This window comes from Rhineura floridana, chromosome 6 (assembly GCF_030035675.1).
Source record: "Rhineura floridana isolate rRhiFlo1 chromosome 6, rRhiFlo1.hap2, whole genome shotgun sequence".
Taxonomy (NCBI): domain Eukaryota; kingdom Metazoa; phylum Chordata; class Lepidosauria; order Squamata; family Rhineuridae; genus Rhineura; species Rhineura floridana.
The window spans coordinates 4,899,392-4,915,325 of NC_084485.1; the positions used below are offsets into that span (position 1 = coordinate 4,899,392).

A 15,934-nucleotide genomic window follows, 5' to 3' on the forward strand; every position below is an offset into this window, starting at 1 on the left:
CAGTTAGCCACTGGGAGAACAGGATGCTGGACCGCATGGGCCCCCTTTGCCCTGATCCAGCAGCCAGGCCCTTCCGACGCTCTTAGGCGGTGCTCTGTTCACAATGGGCATTGTTCGTGAGTAGACAGAACAGAGTAAAAGGGCAGTCTCGTGCCTCTAGCTTTAAAGGCAGGGAGATGCACCCACACTCCCATCAACAACTCTACAACTGCCACTATTCCTCCTCCCCCTGGAAGTGCCAGTCGCTACAAAGTTGTCTCACTCCCCCGCCCAAGGTGGCCTTGTGCTTACGGATTCTATTTTTGTGAAGTGACATCCAAGGATGTAACCAGATCTGCTGCCAGCAGGCAGGCAGCCCTTTGCTCGTACATTCCGCGCTGGGAACATTGTATTCCATGGGCCTCCCACTCTCTCGCCTGCTGGGGGTGAATCACAGATTTCTGGCACCCGAGGAGCCTTCTGCCTACCTGCGCGCATCGCATTATAGGCCTGCCATGTCCCCCCATTATACTGAAGCCCATAGTGGGACGGCTCCCCTGAAAGCTTGGGGGTGTCCTTGGAACTGAGCGGAGAAGTGGCAGCCTGGCTCGCTCCTTGTGCACCGTAAACTGGTCCAAGCATGGAGGCAGGAAGGCAGATCTCACGACATGCCTTGACAGCCATTACTTCTCACAGAGCCAGGAAGACAAAAGGTTTTGTTCTCTGAACACTGGAGCTTTGTAAGAGCAGCAGGAGCCACGCCTGGCCTTGGCACACACCCACCCACACGATTACGAGAGAGGTGGAGTTTTTCCTCTGCTGTCAGCATGCCAGCCACAGAAGACGGACAGGAAAAGGCATTTCCAAGAGTACCGTCTTTGCCATCTCAGAGGAGAGAAGCTTTTTCTCCAGAGGAGGAAAAGAAAGATTGGGCAGCGGTGGGCATCTGCCGCTGATTTATTGATTGCCAAGGGATGTGCAGCTGTCACTAGGAGTTCTGCTTTCCTGCCAGTCCTAAGAGGCGGAGGGCGGTGACAAACCGTACCGGGCCTAGTGGTAGAAAGACACCTCACCTATGACCCCAGCTGATACCTACTGCTGAGCATTTTGGTGAAGAGGAGAGAATCGCAGACAAGGACTCCTGCTCTCTTCCGACGGCCTGCTGAGCTTCCTTTGGACCATGGGCAATGGCATGAACAAGGTATGGGCAATGCCAGGGACACAGAGGAGCAAACTTGGTCTATTGGCAAATGCTGTTGGGAAATGCTGCTGTGAGTGTGCATTTGTGGCTGGCTAGAGCTGCTGGGAGTTGCAGACTCTGCGGGGAGCACCAGGTTGGGGAAAGCTGGTCACAGGTTTTCTTTAAAAGCAGGGGTGGGGAACGGCTGGCCCTTCAGGTATTGCTGGACCCCAACTCTTACCAGCCCCAGTCAGCATGGCCAGCAGTCAGGGATGTTGGGAGTCCCAGAGGGCCACAGGTTCGACTCCCCTGACTGAAAGGCGCTGAGAGTTTGTAGGGCACAAGGAGCCTCTGATTTAGGGGGCAGGCTCACCCCTTAATACCCCCCCAACCATCAGGGCTGGCCCAAGACATTTTGCAGCTTGAGGCAGAGGGCGAAACAGTGCCCCCCTCCCCATTCAGCTGTGACGGCAGCTGAATCTTCCTTCAACACAACCAGTGATGGGGTAGGCCTCCTCCACCACATGTGAGGCAGCAGGCTAGTCTGGGGAGTGGGAAGGATAGTCCAGGCAGCCTACACAGCTCTGTCCTCCAACAGAGGAGAATGGCCCCGGGGGTCAAGAGAGAGACAACCGGGGGATTGCAGCTGTGGTCGCTTCACTCCACCCAGTGGTAGGGCCAGGCCCAGCAACCACGCTTCAGTGCTGATAAGAGGTGGGCCAAAGGGTGTCATCCCCCCTCCCCCCACCAAATTGTGTTGGTGACCACTCACTGGGACCAAGGACTGACAGTAATCCCAAATGCATTTGTGCAGAGCGAAAAGGCATGTCTGAGCATCTGCCCCAGTCGTTTCTGGCTTAATCCTTCTTACACACCTTTTGCTGAAGGCACTGATCCATTTGCAAGCTCAGTCCAAACAGAGAGCGCACCTCAGTAGCCCAGGCACCAAGTTACGGATGCACAGCAGCCAGGATTTGGTCAGAAAGGAAAGGTTGCAGCCAGCTCACAAGCCATAACCGCTGAAAGGTGCTCCTCACAACCATCTCCTGGGAATCCGTGAGCACGGAGATGTCAAACAGTATCCCCAGGCTGTAGAACTTGTCCTGGAGGGAAAGTGTGACCCCATTTAGAGCAGGCAACGCCCTTCATCCCAAATCACCAGAGCTTGGAAAAGTTACTTTTTTGAACTACAACTCCCATCAGCCCAATCCAGTGGCCATGCTGGCTGGGGCTGATGGGAGTTGTAGTTCAAAAAAAGTAACTTTTCCAAGCTCTGTAGTGCTAACCGTCATCACATCACCTCTGTCCTGTGCCTACTCTGCAGAACGAAACTGGTTCAATGGATATTCCTTCTGCCTAGGGAACTGCTGTCTGTGAGGAGACCTGTGGGAGAGGAGGTGTCCCTAACAGTGAATCCATGGCACCTCCTCCAAACTACAATTCCCAGGATTCCTTGGGAGAAGTCGTGGCCCTAGGCTGGTCTAAAGCCAACATAGCTGTGACACGTAGATTTGCCCTCCACTCTTTTTTTTTTAATACCATGGTTATGCATACACTCTGAATAGGAATGGATACCAACAGGGCCATAGAATGATAGAATCATAGAATAGTAGAATTGGAAGGGGCCTATAAGGCCATCAAGTCCAACCCTCTGCTCCATGCAGGAATCCAAATCAAAGCATTTCCGAATCCAGCTGCCTCTTGAAGGCCTCCAGTGTCGGAGAGCCCACTGCCTCTCTAGGTCATTGGTTCCATTGTCGTATGGCTCTAACAGGAAGTTTCTCCTGCCGTGAAAGACTATATCTTCAAAGAGGTGCTGGAACTCAGTGGGTGAGCATCTGCCTTGCGTGCAGAGGGTCCCAGATTCGATCCCCAGGTTAGGCTGGGAGAGACCCCCGCCTGAAAAGATGCTGGAGAGATGCTGCCAGTCAGTGTAGACAGTACAGACCTAGATGGGCCAATGGTCTGACTCAGTATACGCCAGCCTCCTCTTCTCCTATCCTTATCAGATCCTAGCCTCCTGGGCCAAATTTGGCAGGTGGGGAGGGCTGATCACCCGGCATCACAATTACGTTGAGGGTTTGGGTACTTTGAAGTCCTCAAGTCAGGACTTCAAAGGACCATGCACAGCTGACCAAGAGCTCTGCCCGGTGCTTGGAAGTGCGTGAGGCTTCGGCTTCACTGCTTTGCACGCAGAAGGCCTCAGGGTCAAACCCTGGCATTTCCAGGCAGGATTGGGAATGCCCCCTCCCTGAAGCCCTGGAGAGCCGCTGCCAGTCAGTGTAGACAGTACTGAGCTAGATGGGCCAATGGTCTGACTCGGCAAAAGGCGGCTTCCTATGTTTCCAAAGTGGTGATGGTGACCTTGGTGTTGTTGGAATATATGGGGTTCAACTCCAACTTGGGTTGAGGCTGCATGGGGTTAAAAAGGGTAGCTAGAGAGGAGACCTCTTGGTTGCTAGGCTATACCTGTCCTTTGATCTCCTGCTGTCTCTTCCTTCCTGCTAGACTGATATGCAGAGGATGTTGATCCCAGTTCCTTTCCTCCTTCCCAGTCTTCTTCTTTCTCTCGAGAGGGGAGCAGACATACTCCTTTGTCTCTCCCTCTCCTCCAGCATGAGGGCAAGCACTGGGCTCAGTGTTTGCTGCTCCAACTTAGCTAGTTAGCTAGATATAGGCCTCTTTCCTATCAAGCATGTACTTCCAGAATAAAGTAGTTATTTCTTATTTTAAAGCTTAAAGTCTCTGTCTGACTAATTTGCAGGGAAAGTATAATCTTTAGCAAGGATTCAAACACACACACATAAGCTCGCTCAATACGCTCCGTTCCCAGCATCACGACTCTCCGACAGGTGTAGGGTTAAGGGGATGTGGAGAAGTGGGCGGAGTGCGCACATAGGACTGGGGAGGTGGGAGGGTTAGACTCAAGGCTTCCCTTGGAGGGCTAGAGGTGCCCCTAAGACCTGGGAGCTGCTGCCGCTGACTGACCTGCTTTTTGTGCCCCACAGATTCTCCCTGGACTTTTCCTTGGCAACTTCATAGGTGAGTCGTGACGTGAGCAACAGATGCGCCACAGAACCTGGGTGGGAAAGCAGAGGCCTGCATTTCTTGCCAATTCTGCTGCAAACCTGGGAGCTTTTATCTTGGCGGAGGTCCCACACCTGTTTTAAGCAATGCCTAGCAGGCAGAAATATGCCAGATGCAGTTTACCCCATGGCTGCATCTCTATGGCAGGAAGACATCACCTTTTGCATTTCTGCCTGTTATCCAGGTGATAAAAGCACTGGAGCCATGCCAGAAAAAAGAGCAGGAAATTCCAGTTGTGCCCTGGTGTCGTCTTTAGCATGTTTGAGCAGGAGACACTGTTAAATAAATTATGTACAACAGTGGAGGGGGGGGCAGAGACCACAGGACCAGGGGCCTAATGCAGCCGTTCAGGTTTCTCTGGCTGGCCCTAAGGATTTCCCCAAGGCCACACATCCTCACCCCACATTATGGCCCTCACTGGCTGGAATATTTCCTTGAGCTATGATAAAGCACCTTGTTTGCCTGGTTGGGGACATGTGAGCATGCACTTCTGGAGTGGTTGGATTGTCACCTAGTGCAGAGGTTCCCAAGCTGTGGTCCGTGGGTCACCAGTGATCCACAAGCTTCATTCAGATGCTGCACGACACATCTACGGTAAATATTCATATTGATTTTAATGGTATTTTGATTGCTTTGATTGTATTTTATTTTATTACAACTCGAGTTCTATGCAATGCAATGAAATACAATTTGAGCAATAAAAGAAGCAACCAAAATACCGTTAAAAACCATGCAGCATCTAGCACAGTGCATCACAATGGCTACAACAGGCAGAAAAATCATGACCCAGACCCTCAGAAATTTTCAAGTGGTCTTTGAGGGAGGGGAGTTCTAAAAAACCTCACTTAATGAGAGCCAGTGTGGTGTACTGGTTAAGGTGTTGGACTATGACCTGGGAGACCAGGGTTCGAATCCCCACACAGCCATGAAGCTCACTGGGCGACCTTGGGCCGGTCACTGCCTCTCAGCCTCAGAGGAAGGCAATAGTGAACCCCCTCTGAATACTGCTTACCATGAAAACCCTATTCATAGGGGCGCCATAAGTTGGAATCGACTCGAAGGCAGTCCATTTCATTTTTCAATGTACACAGGTAAACATCACATCTGTTGCTCTGGTCACTTTTGTCTCTGGCTCAAGCCATTTCTTGCCCTTCCCACCACTGGCATGTGCCCCCCCCCCCAAGTTGCCCTTGAGGAAATGCAGCCCTCAGGCTGAAAACGTTCTCTACTCCTGAAGCAGCAGAAGCAACTGTTGTAGTGTCCCGCCTGCCCGCCCTAACAGCACATTTACAATCTGCTAGACTCAAGGATTGCTTAGGAAAGAATGTCAACTGTGTATTGTGGAGGAGGGGCAGCGGGGGGGGGAGGAATATTGCCAGCTGCTTCTGCCCTCCCTGAAATAAGACCTGAGCATTCATCTGTCTGGGATTCCAAGAACTGCTTAAGAAAGTTGCATGTTCCTGCTTGCATGCTGAGAACTCATGGGCCCAGCCAGAAATGCACAAACAGAGAGACATGAGTCTGACAGAGGTACTTCAGCTCTTGAGGGTGTTTGTGCAAAACCTCTAAAACCACATGGTCTCCAGACACTGTAGCTGATTGCCGGTCCACTCGATGTGGGTCTGAACCTCTATTCTGGGGATCCCTGGCCTTAGCAAAGGCAGACAGTGGTGGGGAGGGACCATCGTTTCTCAGCAGCGCATGTGCTTTGCATGGAGAAGGTCCCAAGTTCTGTCCCTGGTATTGCCAGTTAAGTTCAGGTAGTCGGTGATGAGAATGCCCGAGGCCCATTCCTGGGCCTCTGGGAAGCCACTGCCAGTCAGAGTAGATTATACCAGCCACAATGGACTACTGACTCACTGTTAGCCAGCTTCACCTATTCACAAGCTTGCTAAGCTTCCGACGCAATATACAGCCACAAGGGGCTAAATTTGTTGTGTTTACATTTTGATGCAAGCCTTCTTGAACTTTAAAATTCTCACTTCTCCAAAGTTTGTGATGCACTTCTCCAACCACACACTGTGCACAAAAATGCATATTTTAGTGAAAATATCATGCAAAAGTACATTCTTGTTACATATTTTAGGCAACAGAGTATATTGGAACAAACGTGCATGAAAATGCATACTAATTATACTGTAAACTTTTTAAAGGGGAAAAAACGCAGATTGATGCAGAAATGGGGCAAGCTAAACTTGAACAGCACTTTGGGCAGCGCCTTGAAAGTTTGGATGAAAACCTGGAGTGGATTCCACTGCCCCACTGACATGGAGCCAACATCTGTGACTGCTGTGTTCCCAGCAGTTCACCCAGGGGGACTGTGATGCTTGGCCGGCAGGGATGCTCCTAAGTACTTAAAAGAGTCAGGCACAAATTTGCATTAAATTTGAATATGGTAATTTATTTGTATAGATGGCTCTATGGTGGGCTGCTGGGGTCTGCCTAGGGCTGTGTTTTGCAGTGTGCACTGTAACCAAAGGGATTGTTTTAAAGTTGGAAATGGGGAGGGTATGATGTTTGGGTCCAATGCCAGATCACAAGGAGAAAGTGACAAGGCTGGGAGGAGCTCTGAGCAAGTAACTGCCTCCAGCAAAGGTTGGAACCAGACTGATGCTTTTTCTGCCTCTGCCTCCAGCCTTTCTCCTCCAGGCTCCACCCCCTGTAGAGAAAGTCAGAGCCTTAAAGAGCCAAACCTCTGGCCTGAAGACACTCTTCCTCTGTTCCATAGTCTCCCTCCTGATGCACTCCTTGCACTGCTGGACTGGTGATGTGTGGTGGGAGGCATCTGGGTCCTCAGGGGAAGGTGCCCGTTGTGGCCTGGGCTCTGGCCCTATAGGCCCCAGTGGTCTGGGAGCTTCCTCTGGGGCTCCAGCCCAACAGCCTCAGGGGCACTGGTCTCCCCATGTTCAGCAGTTGGTTCTCAGCCCTGACTCTGACCTAGCTTCCCATCGGGTGCCCCTGCATTCTCCAACTCCGTGTCCAGATCACTGCTAGATTCAGGGGTCAGGACAGAGGTAAAAAAACAAGAGATCTGGGGTTTGGCAGAAGAGATTATGGCCTTGGACCCCTGGTCCATCCAACAAACAACACCCCTGTTGGCTAGCATGACCTGAGTGTGGCCCCTAGAAAATGCCATAGAATCCTCAGCACGCAAGCTGACTTGGAAAGGCTTTGCTAAAGAGAGCTTGCAATCCATGGACCGACTCCTGCGGCCTCTGTGCATCCCTTGGCAACTCCAGACTCTTTCCAAGCATGCCTGCACCTCCCTCCCCTCCACCTCCCCGGGCTCTCTCCAGCCTTACTCATCTCTGACAATGGGAGCAGCAGGAGGTCATGTGTGCGGATGGGAGGGAACTGTGTGGCTTCAGACCCATCCAAGGAAAAGGCATCTGGTGCCTTTGCAGTGGCTGCATTAAATATTGACAGTGTTCCATTAGCATACATAGACAATGTGTTAGCATAGCAGTGAGTTGGCTTCTTGGAACTTCAGGTGTGCGCACATATCTCTCTCTCTCTCTCTCTCTCTCTCTCTCTCTCTCTCTCTCTCTCTCACACACACACACACACACACACACACACACACACACACACACACACACACACACACACACACACACACACACACACACACACACACACACACGGGTTGCCAGGTTCTTGGCCTGAGACTGATACTGCATCTTTAGGAGAAAACTCAGCCACGTGCAAGTGTTCTTGCAACTCTGTAATGGGAAAAACCACAAGGTGGAATTCTCCCTTCGTCCTGCACAGCTTTTAAAGATACAGAAGACCTCTTGGTTGCCAAGCCCAGCCTCCAAGAGGTCTTCTGTATCTTTAAAAGTTGTGGAGGAGGGAGGGAGAATTCCACCTTGTGGTTTTTCCCATTACAGTGTTGCAAAAACACCTGCACTTGGCTGACTTTCTCTTCTCCTAAAGATACAGGATCAGTCTCAGGCCAGGAACCTGGCAACCCTAACATGCACGCACGCACGCACGCACGCACGCACGCACACATGAGAGAGAGAGAGAGAGAGAGAGGTCTGAGGTTGCTTCTGTAGTATCAGCAGCTGAAATCATTGGTGATCGTCCTGAGTGCCATTCTGCAACCTTTTAGGTGCAGCAGCAGACTTCGGATGCTGCTGTTGCAACAGAATAGGAGGCAAATCTGATTCATGGGTAGGGAAGGATGAATCTGTCAATACTGGTTCCTTTCTCATATTTCCAGTCTTAAGTTCAGTTCTCCACAATGCCATTTAAAACAAAAACAAGCCCATCAGCATTTCAGTGTGAATTTTTCCAGATATACTTAGCTGTGAAAAGAGAAAAGACTAAGGATCATTAGCAATTGAAAATAAAACTGCCGATATGATAATGCCATTAAACAATTCTATGATGTGACCGCATTTGGAATACCGTGTGCAGTTCTGGTTGCCTCACTTCAAAAAAGATATTGTAGAGTTGGAAAAGGTTCACAAAAGGGTAACCAGAATGATCAAGGGGACGGAGCGACTCCTCTACGAAGAAAGGTTGCAGCCAGTGAAGGCTGGTGGCTGCGATGTCAGTGGGGCAGTGAATCCACTCTGGGTTTTACTCCAGACTTTGGAGGTGCTTCAATTTAGAAAAAAGGTGAGTTAGAGGCGATGTGATAGAAGTGTATAAAATTATTCAAGGCATGAAGAAAGTGGACAGAGCAAAGTTTTACTCCCTTTTTCAAAACAGTAGAACTCGTGGCCATCTGATGAAGTCCTGTTTGCGGGCTTCCCAAGGGCATCTGGCTGGCCACTGTAAGAACAGGGTGCTGGACTAGATGGGCCATTGGCCTAATCCAGCAGGGCTCTTCTGACATTCCTATGACTGGAACACATGTGTAGCCTATGTGAGGGAGGTAGCTGAAGTCACCGATTACTGCAAGATTTCCCTTTTTGGATGTTTCTTTGATTTCGTATGTGAGCCAGTGTGGTGTAATGGTTAAGGTGCTGGAGTACGATCTGGAAGAACAGGGTTTGATTCCCCACACAGCCATGAAGCTCACTGGGTGACCTTGGGCCAGTCACTGCCTCTCAGCCTCAGAGGGAGGCAATGGTAAACCCCCTCTGAATACCGTTTACCATGAAAACCCTATTCATAGGGTCGCCATAATTCGGAATCGACTTGAAGGCAGTACATTTCCATTTTTGATTTCATACTGCATCTCAGGATCTCCCTGAGCATTTTGATCAGGGGAACAGTATAATGTCCCCAGTACTAAATTACTCTTGGGGCCCAGTATCACCACCCACTTGATTCTGTGGAGGAGTCCTGCACATCCTATTTCCCAGCCAAATGTTTATGGAAAGCCCACACGCAAGGCATGAGTGCAAGAGCACTCTCACACTGATGATCTCCAGCAACAGGTATTCAGAGGCACGCTACTTCTGATCCTGGAGGAAGCATATAGCCATCCTGAGTAGCAGCTGTTGATTTGGGGGGGGGAGTTGCTCTTGCCATGGAAGCAACCATGGATTTGGATGGACTGCCTTCCAATTCGATCCCAGCTTATGGCGACCCTATGAATAGGGTTTTCATGGTAAGCAGTATTCAGAGGGCGTTTACTATTGCCTCCCTCTGAGGCTGAGAGGCCCAAGGTCGCCCACTGAGCTTCATGACTCAAGGACCAGGATACCTGAAAGACCGTCTTACCCCTTTTATACCCAGCCGATCACTGTGCCCTGCAGGTGAGGGCCTCCTGCAGATACCATCTTATCAGGAGGTCCGTTCTGCACAACATAGGAAACAGACTTTTAGTGTGGCATCACCTACCCTGTGGAATTCCCTCCCCTTAAATATTAGATGAGCCAGTGTGGTGTAGTAGTTAGAGTGCTGGACTATGATCTGGGAGACCAGGGTTCGAATCCCCCCACAGCCATGAAGCTCACTGGGTGACCTTGGGCCCGTCACTGCCTCTTAGCCTCAGAGGAAGGCAATGGTAAACCACCTCTGTACACCACTTACCATGAAAACCCTATTCATGGGGTTTCTATAAGTCAGAATTGACTTGAAGGCAGTCCATGCATGCAAATATTAGACAGGTGCCATCTCTGCTATCTCAAATACATGATTTGAGAATTGCGCCCCCAGCACCCTCTGATTATTGTGAATCTGCCCAGGAACACTTGTCATTTGGCAGCGTATAAATGGTGTACATGAGTAAGTGTGCAAGTGCTTGGCTCACATTCCTTTCTCATGTTAGGGACTGAGCTGGGATAGTGCAGTGATAAGCCAGCATGGGGGGCCTGTGACTATCCAGGTGTCGTTTGACTCCAAATCTCATCTGCCTCAGCTGGCACAGTCAGGGATAATGATGGGAGTTGGAACCCAATGACATCGGAAGGGCCACAAGATCACCAGCCCTGGCATAAGTCAAGAGAGTGAGGCCCCCAGTTCAGACTTCACCTCGTTGGGTGGCCTTAGACAAGCCCGTTCCTGAAATCCTCCCCCTAAAATACCCCAGATTTAATCATCCTAGCTTATGACAGATCCCAGGCACAATTCACCCAGTTTTCCAGAGAAAACCCTATTTTGGAGAGTTGTTACTTAGGGCGTTGCACCTGCAGCTGCCCTGCTTTTAATTCCCTTTTATGCTGGCTGATTTTTTAAATGATGTTCTTCTTATTATTGAAACATCTTTAAACAACATCTTAAAAAAACTAGAAAAGGTCCTCACATGCAAAGATGTATCACTGAACACTAAAGTCAGGATCATTCAGACCATGGTATTCCCGATCTCTATGTATGGATGCGAAAGTTGGACAGTGAAAAAAGTGGATAAGAGAAAAATCAACTCATTTGAAATGTGTTGTTGGAGGAGAGCTTTGCGCATACCATGGACTGTGAAAAAGCCAAATAATTGGGTGTCAGAACATATTAAACCAGAACTGTCACTAGAAGCTAAAATGATGAAACTGAGGTAATCATACTTTGGACACATAATGAGAAAAACAGAAGGGAAAAACAGAAGGGAGTAGAAAAAGAGGAAGGCCAAACGAGATGGATACTCTCCATAAAGGAAGCCACAGACCTGAACTTACAAGATCTGAACAGGGTGGTTATAACAGATGCTATTGGAGGTCGCTGATACATAGGGTCGCCATAAGTTGTAATTGACTTGAAGGCACGTAACACACACACACACACACACACACAAATGTTAAAACAAAACATCTTTTTTTGTCTGCATCCTTCTTGAAGTGCGGATACCACAACTGGATGCAGTATTCAAGATGACACCTAACCAGTGCTGAATAGAGGGGAACTAGTACTTCACACGATTTGGAAACTATACTTCTGTTAATGCAGCCTAATATAGCATTTGCCTTTTTTGCAGCCACATCACACTGTTGGCTCATATTCAGCTTGTGATCAATGACAATTCCAAGATCCTTCTCACATGTCGTACTGCTGAGCCAAGTATCCCCCATCTTAGCCCAGGGCAGCAAACAAAAACACTAAAAGCACTCTAAAACATCTTAGAAACTGCAGTAAAACTTATTACAACAAAACATCTTAAAAACAACTTTAAAAAACATCTTAAAAAGCAATTCCAGCACAGATGCAGACTGGGATAAGGTCTCTACTTAAAAGGCTTGTTGAAAGAGGAAGGTCTTCAATAGGCGTCTGAAAGATAACAGAGATGGTGCCTGTCTAATATTGAAGGAGAGGGAATTCCCCTACACTAAAGGTCCGCTTCCTATGTTGTGCTAAGATGTTATGTTGTACTGCTTTACCTTATTTGTAAGTTATTTGTAACTTGGGCTGACTTAGAATGATAGTATCTAAGATTAATTACAAGGGTCCCAGGTAGTAGGGGTTTAGAGGGAAAACCCTAATCAGGGCTTTTGAGAGCTCCTGCCAACAGAAACAGGCAACAGACTGCTAGATGAACCATTACTGCATATTTAATGCTGTGAATTATTTTTCCAGGCAAAAGTGTTAGATAACCATTGCTTAGGAGAGGAGTGGGGATCTATGGCCTCCCAGATGTTGTTGGACTACAACTCCCATCATCCCTGAGCATTGGCCATGTTGGCTGGGGCTGATGGGAGATGAAGGTCAACAAAAACTGGAAGGCCACAGGATTCGAGGTTGCCCTGGCAATAGTTTCAAACAGGATGCAAGTGCTCAGTAGAACAGACAGTGTCCTTTCGCTTGCATTTGTCACTGAAGAGAGGGCTTTGTGCACATGCCTGCACATGTTTTCAGCATGTGATCCTACACATTCAGATTTCTCAGCCAATCAGCAACATGAGAGCACACATATAGTTGCCAGCAGATCATGCAGACGACTGAAACAATCACACTGTGTTCCTCCTCCACTTTCTCCTAGATGCGAAAGACATGGATCAGCTGAGCCGGAACAATATCACCCACATCATTTCCATCCATGAATCCCCACAGCCATTTATTCCGGTACGCGTGGATTGTAGGTGGAGGTGTTGGGGGGGGGAGGAAAGGAGTGCGCCATCGTGAGACAATGTGGGGAGGTGGCTCCAGGCAGCAGAGTGTGGACCCCTCTGGGGATAGCAAAGCAGGAGACAGATCTAATCCTTGGTGCACAGTCCATTGGAAAGTTCTGCACACTCGGGCTTTGGGGGCCTGATGGGGGAGCACTGTTATAGTGGGGCAAGGCAAGGCAAGATTATTTATTTATATAGCCCTATCAGTGTGAATGGCACTTTACAGAGTAGAAGAGAGAGGTCCCTGCCCTGAAGAGCTTACAGTCTAAAATTCAACCCAGGATAACAACAGGAGAAGGGGAGGTGGAGTAAACAAGGCATTATTATTATTATTATTATTATTATTATTATTATTATTATTATTATTATCATTATTATCATCATCATCATCATCATCATCCTGCCGTTCCTTCCAAAGGAGTCCAGGGTGACAAACACATTAACAATAAAAGCCGAGTTACAGTAGGGCAGCCTTTGCCAACCGAAGAAGTGCCTGCTGGCCCAAAGGCGTCCCATCTAGTCCATCATCGTGTTCTCACAATGGCCACTCAGGCGCCCCAAAGGGAAACCCAAAAGCAGGTCCTGAGTGCAACAGCAACGTCCCTACTTGCGGTTCCTGGCAACTGGTATTTGGAAGCATTCGGCCTCCCAACAGTGGAGGTAGTCCATAGCCATCAAGGCTAGTAGCTTGTAGCTTTATCACCAGCTAATAGCTCTGCCAGTGAGCTACTGCCCTCCGCATGAGTCTCGTCTCAGTCGTGCCTTTGCTTTTCCAGGGAATCACTTATCTCCGCATTGCTCTGCCGGACACACCAGAGGCAAACATGTAAGTAGCTATTAGGAAAAAAGGGAGGGAGGGGCAAAGTATGATTCAATGAACAGATGACCGGCGAATGAACTGAAACGTAACCCAGACAAGACCGAGGTTGCGGATGTTGGTGATTTGGGAAACTGCTATGGATGGGGTTTCCCTGAAGGAGCAGGTGCACAGTGTGAGGCTACACCTGGTCCCAGCGCAAAGGTGGCAGTGGTGGCCCAGAGTGCTTTTCACCTGCTGGTTTGCCAGAGAAGACAGACTTGGGCATCAGTTATTCGTGTTCAGATCTTGTAAGTTCAGGTCTGTGGCTTCCTTTATGGAATCAATCCATCTCTTGTTTGGCCTTCCTCTTTTTCTACTTCCTTCTGTTTTTCCCAGCATTATTATCTTTTCTAGTGAATCCTGTCTTCTCATTATGTGTCCAAAGTATGATAACCACAGTTTCATCACTTTAGCTTCTAGTGATAGTTCTGGTTTAATTTGTTCTAACACCCAATTATAGGTCTTTTTCATAGTCCATGGTATGTACAAAGCTCTCCTCCAACACCACATTTCAAATGAGTTGATTTTTCTCTTATCCACTTTTTTCACTGTCCAACTTTCACATCCATACATAGAGATCGGGAATACCATGGTCTGAATGATCCTGACTTTAGTGTTCAGTGATACATCTTTGCATTTGAGGACCTTTTCTAGTTCTCTCATAGCTGCCGTCCCCAGTCCTAGCCTTCTTCTGATTTCTTGACTATTGTCTCCATTTTGGTTAATGACTGTCTAGGGCAATGTCTCACATAGCTCTGTTCTCCAGAATTTGGCCCGCAGGCCCCCATTCCCTGCCACCCCACCCCACAAGCATCTGCTACCAGAGGCAGCCATCTCACCCTTCCTAATGGTAGGGTTGGCCAGACTGATTATACAAAAATCCCATTTGCACAATCTGCAAAAGCCCCTTTGAAGTCCCCAAAGGACCCAGAGTGAGCAGAGCTTTGGGAAAGGCAAAAGAAAGGCCGGAGGACCACTCGTTCATTCTCCCCCTCCCCATAAATCTAAGTAGGTTTGTGGAAAGCGTGAGAGTCACATTTGTTATTTATTTGCAAACTCTATACTGCCAAAATTAGACAGACAGACAGACAGACAGACAGATAGATAGATAGATAGATAGATAGATAGATAGATAGATAGATAGATAGATAGATAGATAGATAGATAGATAGATAGATAGATAGATAGATAGATAGATAGATAGATAGATAGCATCAACAATAAAACTGCATTCATAGAGCAAGAACAAAATGCATGTTTCCCTAAAGCCATTCCCTTTGGCTGAAATGTAGGACAAGATTGTCAAAACTGTAGGGATGATGCTGGAATAGGGAAGCCTGCGGTGCCAGGATGGGGTGGGGTAGATGATACTGGAGCTGGTTACTAGGCCCCAGTTCCATATTTGCACGAAAGTTTGGAACACAGCTCAAAAGGAAAACTTGTTAAAACAACAACTAAATTGTATATGCCCGAGCCCCAGAATAAGCTTCGGTCATCTCCATTTCACGTATGTACCAGGCTAAGTTCAAACTGCTGGTTTTGGTGTATGAAGTCTGATGCAGCTTGGGAACAGGATACCTGAAAGATCGTCTTACCCCTTACATACCCAGTCGATCACTGCACTCTGCAGGTAAGGGCTTCCTGCAGACACCATCTTATCAGGAGATCTCAAACTGTTTGAATATGTGGTTCAACTTGAACTGGTGGGTTGAGGCTGCATGGGGTTAAAGAGGGTAGATAGAGAGGAGACCTCCTGATTGCTAGGCTATACCTGTCCTTTGATCTCCTGCTGACTCTCCCTTCCTGTTAGACTGATATTCTCAGGATGTTGACCACATCTTCCGGCTTCTGGTGGCTTCTTCGTTCTCTTGAGAGGGAGAGCAGACATCTTCTCTTTGTTTGTCTCTCTCCTCACAACATGAGGTCCAACACTAGGCTTAGTGTTTGCATCTCCAACTTAGCCAGTTAGCTACATGTAGAACTCTTTCCTGTCAAGTATGTACTTCCAGAATAAAGTAGTTATTTCTTCTTTTGAAGCTTAAAGTCTCGGTCTGACTAATTCCAGGGAAGGTGTAATCTTTAGCAAGGATTCAAACGCACAAAGCTCACTCAGACGCTCAAAATACCTAATTTTGCTACTCGGCAACACAAACAACATAGGAAGTTCACCTTTAGTGTCATGGCACCTCCCCTTTAGAATTCCCTCCCCTTAAATATTAGACAGGTGCTGTCTTTGTTGTCTGTTCAGCTCCTGCTGAAGACCTTCCTCTTTCGATAAGCCTTTTAAGAGATACTTTTATCCCAGTTTGCATCTCTATTGTAATTGTTTTTAAGATG

The 15,934-nt window shown here is 48.2% G+C and overlaps 1 protein-coding gene across 1 annotated transcript in view; it reads left to right on the top strand.

Annotated features, from left to right (window-relative positions):
• The first annotated feature begins 378 nt into the window (after nucleotides 1-378).
• DUSP15 (dual specificity phosphatase 15) overlaps nucleotides 379-15,934 on the top strand; it is a 28,768-nt gene continuing 13,212 nt past the window's right edge. The window contains exons 1-4 of the mRNA XM_061630821.1: nucleotides 379-1,180; nucleotides 4,168-4,201; nucleotides 12,609-12,691; nucleotides 13,515-13,564. Of these exons, the coding sequence (XP_061486805.1) occupies nucleotides 1,160-1,180; nucleotides 4,168-4,201; nucleotides 12,609-12,691; nucleotides 13,515-13,564 (188 nt within the window). The 5' untranslated portion in view covers nucleotides 379-1,159. The remainder of the gene's footprint in view (nucleotides 1,181-4,167; nucleotides 4,202-12,608; nucleotides 12,692-13,514; nucleotides 13,565-15,934) is intronic.